Below are 22001 nucleotides of genomic sequence, written 5' to 3'. Positions count from 1 at the left end.
TGTATATATATGTATATATGTATGTATATATATATGTATATATATGTATGTATATATATGTATATATGTATGTATATATATATGTATATATGTATGTATATATATATGTATATATGTATGTATATATATATGTATATATGTATGTATATATGTATGTATATATGTATGTATATATATATGTATATATGTATGTATATATATATGTATATATGTATGTATATATATATGTATATATGTATGTATATATGTATGTATATGTATGTGTATATATGTATGTATATATATATATATATATATATATATATATACAGTGGAACCTCGAGATACGATCACCTCTGTATACGAGAAATTCAAAATACGAGGAAAGTATGAGCGAAAAATTCAGATCTAAATACGAGCATTGGCTCACGTAACGAGCCACATGCCAGGCTGTGGGTATAGCTCGCGGCTTAGCGAGGGGGCGTGGTAGCTGTAGCGAGCCGCAGGGCGGTCTGCGGTGTCTGCGTTTCTCACCTAAGTGCACAGGTGGGAAACTGCCCACATCCATGATTTGTCCTGTGGCTGATGGGCTGGGCAGGGTTGCCAACCGTCCTTTAAAATACGGAATCGTCCAGTATTTGAGAATGAAATTGCGCGTCCCGTTTTGAATCAATACGTATGCGTCCCTTATTTTTTTGTATTAGAAGTGGTAACCCTAGCAGCTGCCATGTCTTCCCCGCATATATAGAGAAGCGCGAGCCGGTTATGGGGGAGAAGAAGTAAAAGAAAAGAGAGGAGAGAGAACGGAGGTTGCAGGAGGAGGCAGGAATCCGCAGCAGTAGGTAGTCGGTGCGAGAGAGCGAGCGAGTACAGGCTCGCGTGTAGCTGAACAGGCGAGCCAAACAGCTGAAGCAGGACAGTGTAGAGAAGGTCAGCTGCATTAAGTGTCTCGCCTGTTGCAGAGCCCGCATGGGAGAAGTAGGTGAGACGCTAACAGAGAAGAAGCACCGGGGATTGTCATCTGTTTTTTGAAGACTGCTTCCTGTTGACGTTTTAACCTCGTGTTAAAGGATTGTTATTCTTATGTACTTTAAACCTCCACTTCACAACTGTTTTAAGGATTATTTATTTAAAGATTTATTGAATGCTCTACTGCACTTTGGACACCTGTTTTGATTCTTTTAATAATCAGTTATATTATTTACCAGTGTTATTTATTAAAGTAGACTACAGTATATATAATGTATCAGTGTTATTTGTTAGGAAAAATGATTTTTATGTTAATATATTTGGGATGCGGAACGGATTAACTGGATTTCCATTATTTTCAATGGGGACGTTTGTTCTAGATACGAGAAATTCGCTATACAAGCTCAGTGCTGGAACGAATTAAACTCGTATCTAGAGGTTCCACTGTATATATATGTGTATATGTATATGTATATATATGTGTATATGTATATGTATATATATGTGTATATGTATATGTATATATATGTGTATATGTATATGTGTATATGTATATGTATGTGTATATGTGTATATGTTTGTATGTATGTGTATATGTACAGTAATCCCTCACCTATCGCGGGGGTTACGTTCCACAGCCCCCCACGATAGGTGAAAATCCGCGAAGTAGCGACCTTTATTTATTTTGTTATTTATACATATTTTAAGGCTTTATAAACCCTTCCCACACTCTTATAAACCTTTCTCACTCTCTTGTTAACCTTTCCCACGCTCTTAAGCACTTTCTGCATTCTTAAACACCGCAGACCAACACTGCACACTGCGATCAGACGTCAATGTGTCTGCACTCGCTTTGTGAATGGAGGCAGCTGAACTCTGAGCAGAGCAGAAATGGACTTTGTGCTGCTTCTGCCAAAATGCCTGCTTGTGGCGCGTTCGGGAGGAGGAGGAGGAGTTGGGGGTGTGTGAGGGCTGAACGCACTTTCGCTCAAACCCCCCTCCCCGGAGGCGCAGTACGCTCCTGCCACTTCGCATTGTCAAGGGGGTGGGGAGCTGAATGAACGCTAAGGAGAAGTGGACTTTGTGCTGGCTTTGTGCTGCTTGTCGCTCTGCGTGTCAATAATTTAAAAGCCTGTACAATCAGGCTTTTAGGTGTACATCACTTATTTTCCTGTCTCACTGTCTTGTCTTGCGTGAAGTTAAAATGTTTTATAATAGTGAGATGTTACTCATATCTTTAGCCCGACATCCACATATCATATGTGTTAACAAAGTGTGTTTTATAAGTTTACATGTGTTTAAAGCATGTGGGATGGGTATTTTAAGGCTTAAACTATAAAAATGTTTATTTATATGGTCTTTCTATATCGCAGATTTTCTCCTGTTGCTGACGGGTCTGGAACATAACTTCCGCGATAGGCGGGCAATCACTTGTATTTAAAAACCCGCGAAGTCGTGAATCCGCGAAAAGTGAACCGCGAAGTAGCGAGGGAATACTGTATGTATATATATGTATGTATATGTAGTGTGTGCTTGGTGTGTGGGTGTGTTTGTGTGTGTGTCCTGCGGTGGGTTGGCATCCTGCCCGGGATTGGTTCCTGCCTTGTGCCCTGTGTTGGCTGGGATTGGCTCCAGCAGACCCCCGTGACCCTGTGTTCGGATTCAGCAGGTTGGAAAATGGATGGATGGATGGATAACGTCCCAACTTCATTGGAATTGGGGTTGTACCTATGCACATCACTCGCTCTTTAGACCTGTTTATATTTGGCTGCATGCAGCTACAGACATAGTCGTACACAGATGATGTGCACCTTGGTCTGTTGGTCAAGTGTTCAACAGTTTTTCTGTACATTTATATATCGATCTCGCAGAAATTTCCATTTCTACCTCCAGAAACTTTCAAGAGTCTAGGCGATTTTTTGCCATGAATCTTGTCAATGTTTGGCTATCACTGTGCAGGTGCAAGTAGTGAACCTTTACACAACTGTTGCTCCATTTACTGTATGTATTCTTGTCTAGCACATTTGCAGACATGTTGGTTATAATCGACTCTTTAGTCTTTGAGTGCACACTGACTAAATAGCCTGCACTTTATACACAGTGCCAATCACTGCTATAAATTGACTGATTTATTAAGGTGCTAGTAATGGCCCTTCTTCTGTCATGCCATGTTTTCAATCCATGGTTGGTTGAATCTGTGGATTTAGAACTTGCAGATACGGAGGTCTGACTGTATTTATTAATATTAATTAATATTTATGAATTAGTTTTGAATTTAAAAGTAACATAACCATCCTTTAAAGTAATTTGCAGTGCACACATGTAAGTTTTGGTTTTAACTATGGTGAGATTTTGAATTTGCCACTCAAAGCCATAGGTTAATTCAAAATTACTATTTTTAAACAAAGTAACATTACCGTAAGGTTTTATGCTGTTTGTAGTGGTTGAAACAAGTAGCAATGTTATTAATTAAAAATATTTGTGTTATATAGTATTTGAATATTAAAATACTAATTGATTATACTAAATTTACATATTTTTGTATTGTCTACATGGTGGGATATGATATAGCAGGGTCATTAAATAGGAGTTCTTTGTGGCCTTCAGTCTAAAGTGAATAAAGTACAGCTTTTTACTTTATTTATGTTCTTTCAAAGGCCCTTTAATTACTGGTATTTAATGCTTTTCACAAAGGTCAGTGTTACGTAGTTCAGTGTTTAAGCAAAAGTGTAAAACAACTGATTTATTTTTGGATTATTTTAGGTATTTATTTTCCTAGTCTGTTTTTAAACTACTCAATTGCTGGCAAGAATATAAAGGAAGCAAGTTTCCATCATATTAAGCTTCTTTTCAGCTTGCTAAACATTTACATGTTTTAACATGATATTGCATATGTGGGTTATCTTTCAGACATTGCTGAAACTCTAAGATTTCTTCTGTGTGGTGCCTCAAATGGCAGCTGTCAAGACCAGATAGACCTTGTGCCACGTAGTCCTCAAGAACTTTATGAACTAACCTCTCTCATCTGGTAATTATATATTTTTATGTTAAAATAGCCTTCCTTGAGTATTTTGAATACAAGATTAGAATATTAAGAGTCTACTCTTTATGAAACAAATTCATATTGAAAACCATTCTTGTGTGTGTACATACTGTACCTGTCAAAATAATAAAAATTTTTAATCACAATCTCAAATTGTCACTCTGTTAAGTTCAGTTTATTGCATGTATAATCAAAGTACTTCAGCAGTGTCCTGTAGTCCCCTATAAATGAGATTACTGTACATTTTCTTAGTTGCTCAAAATGTGAAGACTTGTGCTTTTCATGTAAATTCTTGATACATGACACAGTTCTCCCATGTTAAGATTTGTCAGACTGGGCTCTAGCTGAAGGGATGGAGGTGCTGAATCCACACTTGACCCCAAACGGGCTCTGAAAAAGTCGAATGTCATCTTTAAGTGACAAAGTCTTGACATTTGTCACAAAACTGCACTTGTAGCAGTCTATTTCTATAACCATGTTTTTGGGGAAATCGGAATCAAGTGTTTTGCTTTGCTGAAGACCCAAACAAACAGGAAAATGGTCAAATGTGCCATGTGATAATTGCGTGCTGAAAAATGATAACTTCATTTCAGAACCCCTTCACATAACTATAGAAATCACAAACAAGTTTCCCTTTGCCTTGCAATCTGTAATCAGGTCATTTGTATGCTTTCTGAGGTCAGTGAGAAATGCTATCTCCAGATTCATGTACCATCAGACAATTCTTTCAGAGGTCTACCTTTTCCTTTTATGAACATGTCAGAAAACATTTTAGCACCTTACCTCGACTGAGCCACCTGACCTCAGTGTGGTCAATGACATTGGAGTTAACTTTCCTCAGTTTCATCCAAAAAAAATGCTGAAACTGCCTATGATTAAGTACACATGATCGGATGAAGTTTACAGCTGATACTACAACATTCATTAACTCTTCAAAGCCAAGCACCTTTCCACAGAGTGTCTGCTGATGAATGATGCAATGCAAATCGACTGGCTTTTCTTTGGCCATTGATTCAACATGCATTCATTTGGCCCACCAGTCCCGACATCTTTCCAGTCATGGCTTTTGCTCTATCCGTCGTAACAAAGTTGAGATTTTCCCACTTTAAGTTAAGCTGTTCGAGATTTTTGCTCAAACATAGAAATTGTTCTTCTCCCATTGTTGTGCCCTTCAAAATGCACATTTGCACAAGCTTCTCTGCGAGTGTGATGGATTCATCAACACCGCAAATAAACACAAGTCACTGTGCCGTATTGGAAATATCATTGCTTTCATACAGTTCTACTGAATAATAAACAATATTTTGGGCAATGCATTTTAATTTCTGGAAAAGATTCTCACCCAAATCCTCCATTCTTCTTGTTAGTTAGGGCCAATAAACTCGTACTCTGAAAGACATCGCATTTCTCAAGATATATTTCATCCACCAACTCTTGCACACACACTTTGTTGAATTTGCCCTCTTGGAACAGTTTCCACGATGTTCTAATAAGGTGTGATATTTGGTAAGTTGCTGTCACGGCTGATATGCTTTCTTGGAATTTCCTTTGGAAAAGATTTTTCTGTCCCAGCAGTGACTTCTTTAACTGTTGTAACTTGACCATCCTTTATCTCCCACGTATTCTGAAAACTTGTCCTTATGTTTGCTCTGGTAGTGTCGTCTGACAGTATATTCTTTAACTACTGCGATAGTCTCTTGACATACAAGACAAATAACTTACTTCTGTTCACCATGGAAAGACAAATCCTCTGACCATTTATTGTTAACTGATGCAGAGTGTCGAAGTTTTTCACGTTTCTTAGACATGACTACTGCTTCTTGCTATCCATTGCACTTCAAATTATTGAACATCTTATTTTAAATCTGTAACTGACTTTGTCCCAGATTGGTTAACAAAGAAATGCATGCTTATTTCACCCAGGTATACATGTACAAAAGCCTCATTAAATAAAGCATTAAAAAAGTGTTTAATTCAACCAGTAGAAGTATAGTACATGTACTTAAAAGCATCATTAAAGTATCAAAAAATACTACAGTGGAAGGTCCAGAAAGACGCGTTGGATTTATACAGGAATGTTATTTTAAACTAAATATAGAAAATGAGTGATTTTTTTTTTTTTTAAACCTAAATATTAATTATGACTTTCACAGACTTTCCTGGGCCAATCTAAAATGATCCAAGATTCGGATTTGGCCCACGGGCTATAGTTTGGCGATCCCTGTAGAATGTAATTAAATACCAAGCAATATCCCTTGGCCAGGGTTTTTAACATTTTCTCTTCGTATAGGACATCCAGGATTTCATATAAAGTGTAATCATTTGAAGTGATTACAGAGAGTTTTTCAATTTTTTTTTTAAATATAAGACTGTATAAGGGCATTTTTGTCAGTTTTCATACCTTTTAGCACAGTTCTTCTTGTAACTTGAGTTAATTACTGCAATTATTTTCAGTAGAAAGATGAAGGTTACCAAATATTGGCAACTCTGTCTGAAACAATAGCCTTTCACTCTTAATTAATATTAATAACACTAAAATGCTAAGTTTAGATATATTAATTTTATTTTTAATTATTAAAGTCACTCTTTGTTCATTATTAAATATTCTTAATCTCCCAATTTTTAAATAAAAGTGTTCTATAAGTAATGGTACAAATAAGTTCACCAAAATTAAAAACCTTGTAACATTTCAGAATTAGACTTCAGACAAAGGAACGGGCATTCTGTGTAACTTGATTGTGTGGATGGGGGGGTGGGAAAGAGAGCACTCAGGTGAAACACACTTTCTCCGAAATCCATCGGGATTTTGATTTGATGTGGGACATAGACATGGAAGAGGAGAGCTGGGGTGGGAATGAGAGGAGTGAAGTCTTAGCGGCACTAAGCACTGTGAGACACCATGGAGGAGCTGAAACATAGATGAGCATGGAGACTCACTAATTGTCCTTTTAGTCCCCACTTTTTGGCTTTTTTTTTTTGTTTCCTTGTGAACGGACTTTGATAGAGAATTACATTTATGTAATAACCGAAGACATTTCAGTTACCTGTGTGTTTATGCTAAACTATGCAATATAAAGGCAATCTTTAATTGATTTTTGGTAATGTAAACCTTTCTGCAACCATGGTCCCTAGGTTGAAAACCATTTGCTTTAGATAGCAAGGGTTTTCAGTGAACATGATTAAGGAAAGTAATGCATTATACCTTTAAAAGTTAATCACATGCATTAACTCTGGACTCACACATGTTGGTGATTAATGTAGAAATGACAAGGTGGTGTATCACCATTTACAGTGCATCCAGAAAGTATTCACAGCACATCACTTTTTCCACCTTTTGTTATGTTACAGCCTTATTCCAAAATGGATTAAATTAATTTTTTTCCTCAGAATTCTACACACAACACCCCATAATGACAACGTGAAATAAAGTTTACTTGAGGTTTTTGCTAATTTATTAAAAATAAAAAAACTGAGAAATCACATGTACATAAGTATTCACAGCCTTTGCTCAATACTTTGTTGCACCTTTGGCAGCAATTACAGCCTCAAGTCTTGTTGAATATGATGCCACAAGCTTGGTACACCCCTCCTTGGCCAGTTTCACCCATTCCTCTTTGCAGCACGTCTCAAGCTCCATCAGGTTGGATGGGAAGCGTCGGTGCAGAGCCATTTTAAGATCTCTCCAGAGATGTTCAATCGGATTCAAGTCTGGGCTCTGGCTGGGCCACTCAAGGACATTCACAGAGTTGTCCTGAAGCCACTCCTTTGATATCTTGGCTGTGTGCTTAGGGTCATTGTCCTGCTGAAAGATGAACCGTCGCCCCAGTCTGAGGTCAAGAGCGCTCTGAGGCAGGTTTTCATCCAGGATGTCTCTGTACATTGCTGCAGTCATCTTTCCCTTTATCCTGACTAGTCTCCCAGTTCCTGCCGCTGAAAAACATCTCCACAGCATGATGCTGCCACCACCATGCTTCACTGTAGGGATGGTGCCAGGTTTCCTCCAAACGTGATGCCTGGCATTCACACCAAAGAGTTCAATCTTTGTCTCATCAGATCAGATAATTTTCTTTCTCATGGTCTGAGAATCCTTCAGGTGCCTTTTGGCAAACTCCAGGCTGGCTGCCATGTGCCTTTTACTAAGGAGTGACTTCTGTCTGACCACTCTACCATACAGGCCTGATTGGTGGATTGCTGCAGAGATGGTTGTCCTTCTGGAAGGTTCTCCTCTCTCCACAGAGGACCTCTGGAGCTCTAACAGAGTGACCATCGGGTTCTTGGTCACCTCCCTGACTAAGGCCCTTCTCCCCTGATCACTCAGTTTAGATGGCCGGCCAGCTCTAGGAAGAGTCCTGGTGGTTTCGAACTTCTTCCACTTACGGATAATGGAGGCCACTGTGCTCATTGGGACCTTCAAAGCAGCAGAAATTTTTGTGTAACCTTCCCCAGATATGTGCCTCGTGACAATCCTGTCTCAGAGGTCTACAGACAATTCCTTTGACTTCATGCTTGGTTTGTGCTCTGTCATGAACTGTCAACTGTGGGACCTTATATAGACAGGTGTGTGCCTTTCCAAATCATATCCAGTCAACTGAATTTACCACAGGTTGACTCCAATTAAGCTGCAGAAACATCTCAAGGATGATCAGGGGAAACAGGATGCACCTGAGCTCAATTTCGAGCTTCACGGCAAAGGCTGTGAATACTTATGTACAAGTGCTTTCTCAATTTTTTTGTTTTTAATAAATTTGCAAAAACCTCAAGTAAACTTTTTTCACGTTGTCATTATGGGGTGTTGTGTGTAGAATTCTGAGGGGGAAAAAATGAATTTAATCCATTTTGGAATAAGGCTGTAACATAACAAAATGTGGAAAAAGTGATACGCTGTGAGTATTTTCCGGATGCACTGTATATTCAGCTAAGTAACTATTGATTAATTATGTCTTTGCTTTAGAAATTACACTACCCATTAATTATGCTTTAATTTATAGTATCTGCAAATTATATTTAATCATTCACAGGAAACATGTTGAAAGGTATACGATCACAGAAATGAAAACAAATATTCTGCTGGCCTAGTTTTTGTATACCTTACTGCATAGGTAATTATGTGCAGCACATATAAAAGTGACAGATAACATTCTCCTTTTATGATTTATGCTTGAATTAGTTGACAATTTCTTATTGGGATTGTGTCATCTTTTAGTACATGAACCATTGTCTGGTGTTGAGTGCAAGAAGTGTTCAACATTTAATAGCTACCCAAAAATAAAAACAATTGTGATTTCTAATTACAGTGAGCTAATGCCTTGCTTGCCTAAAGAAGGTATTTTTGCTGTGGATACAATGCTGAAAAAGGGAAACGCTCAAAATACAGATGGTGCAATCTGGCAGTGGAGAGATGACCGAGGTCTGTGGCATCCTTATAACAGAATTGACAGTCGCATAATCGAGGTATAATTAATTTCTTCTCTTAGAATGATAAACTTCAGGTTTTTTTTTTGGTTTTTTTTTTAAATTCCAATGTGTTTGAAACAACAAAGAATAGGTCTTAAAAGAAGGGTTCAAGGGTTTTTGCTGTGTACCAGTTTGTTCGTGTGTGCAGCTAACCTGTTTGTGTGCATTCTCATTAAAGGTAATGTTTCTTTGATTTTTCAGATTTCAATATTGTGTAATATTTATATATATATATATAAAATATATATACTATAGAGTTTTATACTAAGTGATTATCTGTTCTATCATAAATTGAGTGATTAGATCAAATAAATTGTGCAGTCCTGAATGGCATTTTAAGACAGCATACTGCTTTTTTGTAAATTTTATAAACAAACCTCAAATTCAAACAAATTCATTCCAGTGGTTCTTTAGATGATTTTGTATATAGAGTGTCTCAGTTTTCACTTCATAAATCAATTTATTCTGCAATTTATACTCATTCTTTGCGCAAATTAGACATATTTTAATACGCATTTAAAATATATCTAGATTTTGTCTTTTAGTTCAGCTGCAGCATCCTTTTAGCAGATGAGTAAGCTTGTTGTAATCTTGGTTTTGAAGTCCAGCAGTTACTACACATGCAGTATATGGATAAATTCAGAATTAGTGGTAATGTACATGACATGTAGCAGATTAATACAATTAAATAACTTTTCTGAAGTTTTGATTGTGGTATGATAATTTTACCAGATATTTTGTCTCTTCATCTTCCTTGTGGCTCCGCCACCCTGAGTTCTACCAGTTTCAGCATGAAATTACTCTGGGTTCCCCATTTTTTTTCTACTTTCCCAAAGATGTGTACATTAGGTTAATTTGCAACTGTTATTTTGTATATGTTTGGATGTGTGCATGAGTTAGGGCCTTTAGTGGATAGATGCTCTGTCATAGCTTGTATTCTGCCTTGAAGACAAGTTAGGATTTGGTCAGTCTCAACCCTGAATTTCATTAGGCTTGTATGACAATATTTTATTTGCCTTTTAATAAAGTATAAAAAAAAAGTACTGTCCCTAAAAATCACAGGTCCCTGCCTCCAATAGACATTTCTCTATGTAAGTAAGTTTTGTATGTTTTGTATTTTGAGTTAAATATCCCCTTTACTGGCATACTTAAGATTGTGCTGCAGGTCACTGCTTGAAACATCCCTCACTCGATTTGGCCAAGTAAAACACGGTACACAAAAGTAAAATTTTTATCAGTCTTTTTTCTTATACATTAAAATGACAAAAACATGTAATTTGGATTAAATGTCTTTGGATTAAAAGAATAGTGGTAAAAATGTCAAGATGTGCATCTCTACAAAGCTGACTGTTAAATAGTGGTTGGCAATGCAAAAAATACTTAATTTGTTTATTCACTCCAATGTTACTTTAGTTGTGTTTTTTTTTTTTAACCATAACTTTTTTTTTCTCTCTTGCTTTCACCTGTCATTTCTTTTTCATTTAGTTTTATCATCTTGTGACAATTTTTAGTTCATCTTGTTTTGGTTAGTTCTCTCATTTATTTATTTTTTTTATTTTGAGAGAATAATTTCAGGTTAGGTCTTGTTTTATCTTAGAAAAATGTCTGTTGAATGAAGGTTAAGCAGTACATCCTGTGCCAAATAGCAAATGGATTTTAAAAACATGCAGATATGCACATAAAATACTTGTCTATACTGATAACTTTTGAAGGTTTTGTAACATGTGAGTTATAGCAGTATACTTCTGATCAGGGAATGGGCTGATTATTTTGGAAGCACTAGATATTTTAATCTCTGCATTATGTACTTACTAGCTTTTGAAGGTTTGTATTTTGTACAACCTGCTAAACATTCATGATTTCATAAATACAGTCCCAACCACAATTATCGGCACCCCTAAAAAAGATGAATAAAAGCGGTTATGAATAATTGACCTTTTGGTGAATTGCCTTAATTTTACACTGAAAAAATTAGAGAAATGGCTACATTTAACTGAAGTAAAATTATTCTGAAAAAAGATCATTCAACAAGTAATAATTATTTTTAACAAAACCAGATGTGCCACAATTATTGCTACCTCTCCATTTAACACTAGAATTCCTGAATCCTACGAAAAAACTTGTAATTCCAGCCAATCTTAAATCTGTTCACACCACTAAAATGTTACCATAAGTACCACTTGTGTGCCCTGTATATCTTGCTGGATTTAAAAAGCACCTTTTGTAAGGGCCATAGTCTTTGTTGGACAATCACTGCAAAAATGAATACAAAGGAGCATTCTGTTGATTTGAGAAACAAAGTCATTGAAATGTACAAGGCAGGAAATGGCTACAAAGGAAGATTTTGAATGTCCCGTTAAGCACTGTTGGAGCTATTATCAGAAAGTGGAAGGTTCGTCACAGCACACAGACTGTTACTAGAACAGGCCTTTCCACAAAACTAAACATCAGAGCAAGATGTCGACTAGTGAGAGAGGCTACTAAAAACTCCAGCCGTCACTCTCATAAGTCTGTAGTGTTCTTTGGCTGAAACTGGAGTGAAGATGCATGGGTCCATAATTTCAAAAGCTCTCCATAAAATGTGCCTCTATGAGAAGGGCCATGTAAAAGCATGTATGGCATTTGCTATAAAGTATGAGAAAGACCCAGTTAAGATGTGAGAGAATGTTTTATGGTCAGATTAAACCAAAATAGAACTTTTTTGCCAGACTTCAAAGAGGTATGCGTTCTGTAAAACTAACACTGACCATGCCTCAAGAAACACCATACCTATGATGGTGAAATATGGTGATGGCAGTATCATGCTATGGGGATGCTTTTCATGTGCTAGGACTGGAAATGTTGTCAGAGTTAAAGAGACAATGGATGGACACACAATACAGCACAGTACTGCATTAGAACATGTTCCAGTCTGCTTTGAACCTATGGCTTAGGAGAAGATTCAAAGTGTAGAAGGAGAAGGTCAAAGTGACACTGGAATTGCTGAAAAAAAGAGAGGTGATTGTTTTATAATGGCAAAATCAGAGCCCTAATCATAACCCTATTGAGAATCTGTGGCACTATTTGAAAACTGCTGTCCAGGGCCACCATCCCAGCAACCTAGAGAATCTCTGTAAATTCTGTCAAGAAGAATGGGGAAGAATCACAATGTGTGAAACTGGTACATACCCTAAAAAGGCTGTTATTGCAGCAAAAGGGTTATCAGCAAATTAGTAATGTGTAGGGCTTGAATACTACTTCCTCAGTTAAATGTCTACAGTAAAGGTTTATTTTGACTTTGAAAATGTATTGTCATAGCTCAAGATTTCACATTTAAAATACTGAATGAATAAATTGGTGCACAAATCTTTTGTGATGCAGAAATTTTACATACCACTGTAAATTATACTGAAAAATCAAGTGTATCTTTGAGTCTTTCAGCATATGCGTCCTTCTCAGTGGAGTCAAAGCTGTTATTACAAATCACCTAGTTTACTAATGTGACAGACCAGACCAAACCATCCATCCATCCATTATCCAACCCGCTGAATCCAAAACACAGGGTCACGGGGGGTCTGCTGGAGCCAATCCCAGCCAACACAGGGCACAAGGCAGGAACCAATCCCGGGCAGGGTGCCAACCCACCGCAGAACACACACAAACACACCCACACACCAAGCACACACTAGGGCCAATTTAGAATCGCCAATCCACCTAACCTGCATGTCTTTGGACTGTGGGAGGAAACCGGAGCGCCCGGAGGAAACCCGCGCAGACACGGGGAGAACATGCAAACTCCACGCAGGGAGGACCCAGGAAGCGAACCCGGGTCCCCAGGTCTCCCAACTGCGAGGCAGCAGCGCTACCCACTGCGCCACCGTGCCGCCCAAGACCAAACCATATGGAAGATTATTATTTATTTGGAAGAAGTCAACCTTGGGTATGTTAAAATACTATTACCTTTGATTAACTTGTGGGTTTAGTGCCAAGTACACACATGCCTTTTCATTCATGTATTTGAATAGATTTAGTCTGTTTTGCTCATATGCAAAAGTTTAAAAAAAAAAAAAAAAAAAAAAAAGCAGCTCAGTTGTGATGTTACATAGACATTACTGGTTTCTTATTCAGTTCAGGGTTTATTGTTAAAATATTTCGTCATCAAACTCTGTTTTGCTTTGTTTTCACAAACCAGTAATTTTATGAATCAAATAACCTCAAAACTCTGCACAAGTAATATTCACAATGGGTGGGCAAAGTAATTGAGTCGCTTTAATTTCAGTGCAATATCTGCATAATTGATGACCAGAACGATTGTTCCCCCCAATCTTAGTGAATTTAGAGATGAGGGAATTCCTCCTTCTTCTTTCTATGTTACTGGAAAATGTGTTGGTTTATTTAAAAAATACAAAACCGTTTCATTTCCATCCATTTTTATTTAATTTTACTTAGTTTTTAGGCTGGTGGTTTTAATCTCAAGTTAGTTTCCATTTTCCACTTTTAATTTTAACAATGTTTTGTTTGTCATTTTAGTTTGTTTTCAGCATTAACCTTGGTTCACTTATATTATGATAAACGGTCTATTTGTATTTGAATAAAAATATGCTCAAATTTTGTACATGGGTTAGTGTATATAATTGAATTGTGGGGTGTTTTTCAAGCTGATAAAGTTGTCTCCTTTCCAGTCATGGTATACATTAATTTGCCTTGGGAAATTGTGCCCTCAATTTTATTTGTATTTTTTATGAATCTTAAAATTCCATGCCTGTTCCTGAGTGCTAAAATGGGGTTTATGGCACATCAGTGCAAACCAGTAGGAAAACGCCTTAAAACTTATTGATGCAGCAGAGGCGTTGCTTTCAGAAAATGTGCCTTCCACATTTGAGATATTTGCAACAGATGAAGGAATTCGGAAGTAATAAATTCAACCCCAGAGTCTTGGAACTATTTATGCTTAGGTAAAGATGCATTCCTGTTCTCTTGTCTGTTCATAGTGAGCATTGTTGGCAGTTTTGTTTTTATTAGGGAAGTAAAACAGCACAAAAACCACACATTCGACACCTTTAGTACCACATTACTACTCTACAAAAATATCAATGTCATGATTACAGTACAAAGAACTTACATTTTCAATACACAACAGACTTCGATTAGAGCAAGCAAAATTTCATTGTACAAATGCAATGCCACAAATTAGTCTTATTGCTCAATAAGGCCAAAGTCTAACAGTCCATATCGATCAAACACGCCCAAGGCTGAACCCATAAAACTGAATGCTATTCAATTCAAGGGGCCATCTTAAAGTAAGACAAACTTAAAAGAAATGAACACAAAAACTTACGAAAGACTCTTCTTTAGCTTAGTCTACCATTGCATGCAACTAATAAGGCCACTAATATAACACATACACTGTTAACTTAATATATCAGAACACTTTACAGTACAGAGTGTAAACTTGCATCAAGCTTGAGGCATGATATTATAAAGTTAAAGCACACACATCACACATATATCGGTAGATGTTAAACTACATAACTCCCCATTAGAAGAGATTTGACAAGTCTGGGAGCATCAAGTAGCCCCTGCATTTTGCCAACTATGTTTGAAGTTGTGGCTTCAAGTGCTTAGGCTAACACCCACAGAAAGCCATTCTTCAAGTTTTTTGCCACTGTTTTCAAGCAGTGCCTAGTGCCCCTCTAAATGTTACCCATGTGAATAATTGCTCGAAAGTGAAGTAGTGTAAAAAATGCAGTGGTAGAGTGTTAGCAATGGAAATGTAATTTACCAGCGAATTGAATATTGTACAGATGAGTCACTGTTTTGCAAGGTGGCAGAGTAGAGCAGTCTAAAGTGCTGCTGCTTTTCACATCTAGCATCCCACTTTTTGCATCTTATGTCTAGTCATTGTCTCCATGCAGGCTGCATGTTCTGTATGAGTGAGTATAGTTTTTCCATACACATGCCTAAAGACGTGCTCTCTACAGCTGTTTATCCACAGATCTTAAGTCCTGGTTTTGTATCTTGTGCCTGGTCATTATCTCTATGGAGTATGTAGTTTCTTCCTGAGTGAGCATGGTGTTTCCATTCACATCCCAAAGATGTACAGTACAGATGAGTTGGTGATTCCAGAGTAATAATCTTGTAGATGGATGTAGGTGTGCAAGTGGGTTTAAAAGACCGCTTATTCATTTGAATCTTCAGAACAGTCTTGCTATAAGTGATTTAATCACTGCAGCATTCATGAAAACAAGCTACAGAAAAGCATACCTGTGCAAGGTGAAGGGTTGCCATAACAGGAGACAGGCAATGAGGTGACAAGCACAGCAGAAATACATTTAAAATTGCAAAACATCGCAAAAAAAAATTTTTCTGAAAAATTACATGATTATGCTTTTTAACGATATGTGTGCAATTTAAAGGCAAAGTTCAATATTTGAAGATATTGTTCACTTGAAAATGGACGTGTTTGGTTATTTTAAGGATTTTGTTTACATATTTGTACAAATACACAGTAGACCCCATTTTAAACCACAAGAACAGGAACAATATTTTTTAAAACTTACTAAAAATGCTTCACTAGACAATACTATTTTCAGTGACAAATCATTGTATTACTGCTTTTGTGAAAAAATAATTTAGTTTGAAAAATGTTATAGTTGTCCTTCAAAATGTTTCAGTGGTTTGTGGTGTTAAGAGAGAAGTGTTTCTGCATTTACTTTGTTCATTGGGGGTTATCTTTGTGATACTTGCACCCAGAGTATTACCTGTATTATCCTACCACAGTCGCTTGTGGATTTCAGCAGAAATGCATGCTTTCTTGTGATGTTTCACAAATACCGTGCTTAAACTTTATTTGCTTTTATACTGCTTAGGCAAAGTGATCTTCAAGTAGCTTTGTTGCAAGCATTTGTTTAATTAGAATCTCAAATTATTTTCCACATTTAGATGTGCTCTGTTTTTGGTTTTCAGTACTTTCAATGCAGAAAAACCTGCCACGTGGGTATGTTCTGTCATGGGTATTTGTTTGTGAGATTGCTCCAAAATTCTGACAGGTGAATTGCAGAGAATTGCATTTTCAAACTTCCATCTAAATTCCTCTTGTAACCTCAAATCAAGACAATCCACTTCAGTTTTGGACTCAAATAGATTTCTGATCCCGTTTAAATGACGATTGCCCAGCTCTGGGAAATTGTCAGTGAAGTATTCCTTCAGGTGTGGCAAATATAACGATATTGTAGGCCGGATTATGTCTGCCAGGTGCATTGGAGGTTCCAAGCTCCTGGTGAAGGACCCGGAACACTATAGTATTTCTTTTGTTTAGCCTTTTCTGCCAAAGCCTGATTTATTTAATTTTTGGTATAAATAAACTTTCTTGCAAATTAAGTTTGTTGTGATCGTAGCCCTGCATGCTCTGATTAGAGGTATTTGAAAGTTCAAATATGTAGGCCAGGTATGCAAGCTTCAGAACCCACAACTGGTTGTCAAAACAGCTGGGAAATTGGGAGATCACAGACAACAGAAATTCATGCAGCTTTTTGAGGAGATCAAACACTTGTTGTAAAATTACCCTGCCTGACAACCATAGGAACTCGGAATTCAGCAGAATGCTTTCAAAACTTCCCTCCATGCCACTGCACAGTTTGGCAAACATCCTGTGTTCAAGGAGACGTGCTTTGATACTATTTACATCTTTAACAACATTGAAGAACTTGTTGCAATTTGTCCATTCTTTTAGCGACAAATGCTTCTCTGTGAAGCATACAGTGTGTATCTATAGCATCTGGAGCTTTGGCCTTTTAATAACGTGATGACTCCATTATGCTTGACTGTCACAGCAGCGTCATCCATACAGATGCCCATGCAGTAAGACCAGTCAGTCAAATTTGCTTGAATGTGTTCAAAATTTGAAAAATTTCCTGACTTGTTGTCCTACCGTGATTTTTTTTTTTTTTTTGCAGAAAAAAAGGCTCCTCAACAAACTTGATATATTGGATCTTCTCCAACTGTGTGAGCTTACTTTGCACAGGCAGTACAGTATAATGCCAAAAAAGACCTAGATGTCTTTTCAATTTAGATGGCTTTAGACATTTGTTTGACAGTTTCCTGACAAAAGAATGCATTTGGGGTAACCAAGTCAGCTCAAATCCAAACTCTTTGTATGAAGCATCATACTTACTAAAATTAGATTTTGCTTTATAATGCAAAACTGCAAGATGTTTCCCCAACAACGAGTGTTTCCTTTTTAAAAAATGATCCACCATTACGCATGTTTTAGCATTCAGTGCACTGTGCCTAGCTTGATGTGAACTGCTTTAATACCATGATGCAACGTGTACGTTCACGGTAGATTTCAGCTAACATTTGAAAAATGCGTTTATTAATGGGCACAACTGGCAAGTGCACTAACAAAGTGACAATATTATTAAAATACAAGGTGAACTAGACACATGCTTTATTATTTACAACTTTTTAAATAATAAAATCATATCGTAGTAAAATATCATTGTGGATTCCCAGGGGACTGCTGACCCCAGGTTGGGGACCATTGTCCTAGTACATGGGTGTTAGTTATCTGGAAGTGGAAACTACATCACTTACATGCCGCCTAGAAAAGGTTGTCCCTCAAAATGCTCTGTTCCAACAAGAAAAGCTATGACACAAGGCACAGAGAGATCAACAGTAACTTGGTAGGAGCCTCAGAGTTTATTGCACCAGGCATCCATGTTAATGCTATTTAAAACTGGGAATGTGGCAGAAAGAAACTATTACTCAAAAAGAACCATGTAAATACATGTCTGTGGTTTACGAAAAAGAACACCTGACCCAGTTATTAAATGGGAATTGGTTTTATGATCAGATTAAGCCATAGAAGAGCTTTTTGGCCAAAGAGATCCATGAGATCAATGTAACACTGCCCACACCTCAAAACTAGACCCTACTTTCAATAAAGTATGGTTGTTGGTAGCATTGTGCTATTGGGATGATTTTAAGAAGTAGTCAGTATCTGGTTACAATAGAAACAAGAAACGGTGGTGGAAATTGCAAACACTGCATTATCACAAGCTACAAACTAAAGCTTGCATGAAAGCTCATCTTTCAGCAGGACAGTGGCCCCAAACACAGGGCCAAAACAAAAATGAAGTGGCTCAAGACCAAAAAGTGATCATCTTGCAATGGCCTAGTCAAAAGTCATGATTTTAGTCTAATCAAGAATGTTATTATTCAGAATGTTATTTTATTCCCACTTTTACCCTAACATAAAGCAATGTTACGTTAAAAAATATTTTAATTCCAAAGCAATAAAACTGAAAAACTATCACAAAGAACAAAATTACAGTCTAGGGTTTTCTGTCTAAATGTTTATTGGGTCTAAAAATGTAAATCTGGATTATTTTTAATTAAATCCTACAGGTTGCATACATTTACTACTGTCTCTTATGTGCCTGTGTTTATTAGAATTTCTGGAAAAATCCTGAGGTAGACCAGCACTGTTCCAGACTCCCGGCTTGTCTTCTATCTGTGTAATGTTCACACTGCTTACATGTTGGGTTTTTTTTGTTTTGTTTTTTTTTTTGTTTTTTAAACTTATCTCTCTCCTATCTAGGTACTCCATTTTGTTTATTCAGTCACTTATAGGTTAGTTTCCTTGGTTTCTCTAAAAGAGCATTTGTGCCCTTTGATATACTTTCTTCTCATACAGGGTATATGACTAACTCCTGCCTTTTTTTTACATTGCTGCAGGGATAGAATTTAACTAAACAGAGCTCTGCCTAATGCTGAATAGATTAAGAAAATGGAAGAATGAGATGTTTTTTGAATTCATGTTAGAAAATGTCTATTGACTCTTCATTCAGAAAGCTTTAGCTCAGGATAAACTTACCGTGTGACTTTTCCCTGCATTGTTGCTTTAAGCAATTCAAAAAATAGCATATAGCATTGTTTAAAGTAATACCATAGAATGTTCCAGCAAAATCTGAATGTTTTAAATAAGGTACTGAATTATAGTACATTTTTAGTTTTTATAAAAAGTTTTTATAACTTCTCCATTTTTTTTCTTTTGGCTCTTCGTTTTATCACTGTAATAATCAACTATTGCATAATAATCATGCAGAAAATCTTGTTAATTCTGAAATTAATTTCTTTTGCACATTAGTGTCTTGTGTTTTAGTTACAGTGATATTGAGCTTTTTTTTATAAAGCCTGATATCTGTATTAATATAGATGAGCGCAATGTTTTAAACACTTTTCCATCTTTTAAGTTCACATGAGTTGTTTTAAAAAAAAAAAAAAGAAAAAAAAAAACCACTGAATATTTTGTATTGCATCTTTATGTCCCAGCTATGTCTCAGGCATTTCCTTTTCATTGAATAATTGATAATTTGCTCTTATCTTTCTGCTCACAGACAGCTCATCAGAATGGTGAAGATGAGATTAGCTTGTCCACCCTTGGACGTGTTTATACTATTGATTTTAATTCTATGCAGCAGATCAATGAGGATACAGGGACGGCACGAGCAATTCAGCGAAAACCCAACCCTTTAGCCAATCCCAGTGCAAGTAAGTGATTCCATGTTATAACCTGAAGAGTATGGCATATCACGGTGTTGGATTATTTAAAGTTTTTTAATTTTTTGCCATCATTTACTTGTTTTAGTTTGGGATTTGTGCATTTTACAAATCAATACACCACTTTTACTGAATGCACATATACTGTTAAGTGTTTCTTTTGGTAATATAAGCGATAATGTTTGCAAACTTTGAAGCAGTGGGGCAATTATGAAAAGAATGAATAAAATGCTTAACATTACATCCTTGTAATTTAAATTATGTATTTAATTGGAATTTCATTAGTGATTTTGAATACTTAACAATGCCAACATAAGTGTTGTTTATTTTAATCCAGTCTTCAGGTTCATAGAGTTGGGAATTAGTGATAAATAGAAACGTAAGATTATAGTTCTGATACCTTATCTGGCTGCAGTGTGTGCATTGGTTTTCATCATAAACCACCCTCTACAGATCACTCAGACAAGGGACATTTCTTAAGTTGTCTTTGCATATTAACTGTACCTACCTCACATTTTTAACAAGATGCAGAAAATTTTTGTCAGTTCCAAACTGATCTGCCAAGCTTGCATTTATGATGACATCTGACCACACGTTTCAAATGCTGATTTATTGGGACATCTGTAATTGTTATATAATAAGACAAAAACAATAAAAGGGTGTTCAACTTTTTAACACTAGAATCCCTGAAGCGTATGGAAAAAGTCGTAATCCCAGGCCACCTTAAATTCTTTTGCACTTCCTCATCAGTGACTTTGTTTTGCAAATGTGTTGATCAGCACTGGGAGCAAGCAGCCTGCTATCCTATTCCCCACTGATGCAGCTCAAGTCGGACAAAACGTTCACCCAGCTCAAGTCTGCTTATCTGGGTGTGAGGTGCCTGGAATTGTGTAGGGTAAATAATATATTATTTGGAATACATGCATTTCATGTGTGCTCTGTGTCTACAACAATCTGGGTAAATGTAGTATGACAGGAAATGGTGAGGCAAGAAATGTTAAACACATAATTAAAACAAACTTTTTGCCTGTTATGGTACTAATGACAGAATGTTCACATGAAGTGTATAATCCCCTGATCCTTAGGAGTGCCATTCCTTATTTAGGAAAAGATCCCAGTCATTCCATGGGAGGAAGTCTATCCGAGATTGTGGTCATAAAGGCAGAATCATAACAACAGGCAACTTCATGTCGCTTTTGCTTGCTAATAGACTGCTGCACCACAACACAGCTGTGCTTGGCACCATAAATAAAGTGCAACGGTAGCTTCCACCTGCAGCTATAGACACTTCAGTACGCATGCAGTGGTACCGAGAATGTAGACAGACTTCTTCTTTTTAGGCACATACACAGTCAGTTTGGCAATGCCATATCTAAACACTAGTGTGGAGAATTGCTTGCATACTGAAGTGACTTTAGCTGCAGGTGGAAGCTGCCATCAAACTTAACGTAACTGGTCATTTCCTAAATAATGAGTGGCATTACAAATGTACTTTGTCAGCATGCCTATGTCGATCAAACACAGGAAGATCTGCAGTCTACTTGTGACTTTACGCTGTAGGAAGATAAGTAAATAAATACAGGCCAACAACATTCAATATGGCTTTTATATAAGTAACCTATAAATATTTTTTTTATATAAAGACCATCAAAAAACATAATCGCAAACAGAATTTTGCACAATACCTTGGCGAGCTCTGTAGGTCCTGCTGTTTCGTTGACGGATGTTTGTGTGGCAAATTCACTGGCAAAATGATGCCCAACCTCTGCTGCATGCAAACTGTGCCTTTACGCCTGGTGCAGCTGCGTTGTTCCTGTGTGTGACTGGATGTTTCTTGCGGGGAGGTCTTCTGTTCTTCTTTGTTCTTCTTCACCTATGTTATGGTACAGTTTATTTGAAAATTAGCAGTGTCGGATTGGGGGGAGTGTGAACGTGACTGAGAGAATAAAAGTGAATAATGTAAAGCTTACTGTGTGGTTTTTTTTTTTTTTACCATAAATTTACACCAGCTGTT

At 36.9% G+C, this 22001-nt stretch overlaps 1 protein-coding gene across 14 annotated transcripts in view; it reads left to right on the top strand.

The window, feature by feature from the left end:
• Positions 1 to 22001, top strand: part of trip12 (thyroid hormone receptor interactor 12) — a 328355-nt gene that overhangs the window by 222402 nt on the left and 83952 nt on the right. For 9 of the 14 annotated variants that reach the window (XM_051923009.1, XM_028794647.2, XM_028794645.2 and 6 more), the window contains 3 exons: positions 3859 to 3976; positions 9286 to 9442; positions 19825 to 19978. In XM_051923009.1, the coding sequence (XP_051778969.1) occupies positions 3859 to 3976; positions 9286 to 9442; positions 19825 to 19978 (429 nt within the window). The remainder of the gene's footprint in view (positions 1 to 3858; positions 3977 to 9285; positions 9443 to 19824; positions 19979 to 22001) is intronic. The other 5 variants (XM_028794650.2, XM_028794649.2, XM_028794657.2 and 2 more) reach the window with 1 other exon arrangement.

The sequence above is a fragment of the Erpetoichthys calabaricus genome, chromosome 2 (genome assembly GCF_900747795.2).
Source record: "Erpetoichthys calabaricus chromosome 2, fErpCal1.3, whole genome shotgun sequence".
Lineage (NCBI taxonomy): Eukaryota > Metazoa > Chordata > Cladistia > Polypteriformes > Polypteridae > Erpetoichthys > Erpetoichthys calabaricus.
The sequence above is the reverse complement of the archived record's forward strand: the minus strand, read 5'-3'. Positions and strand labels throughout refer to the sequence as shown.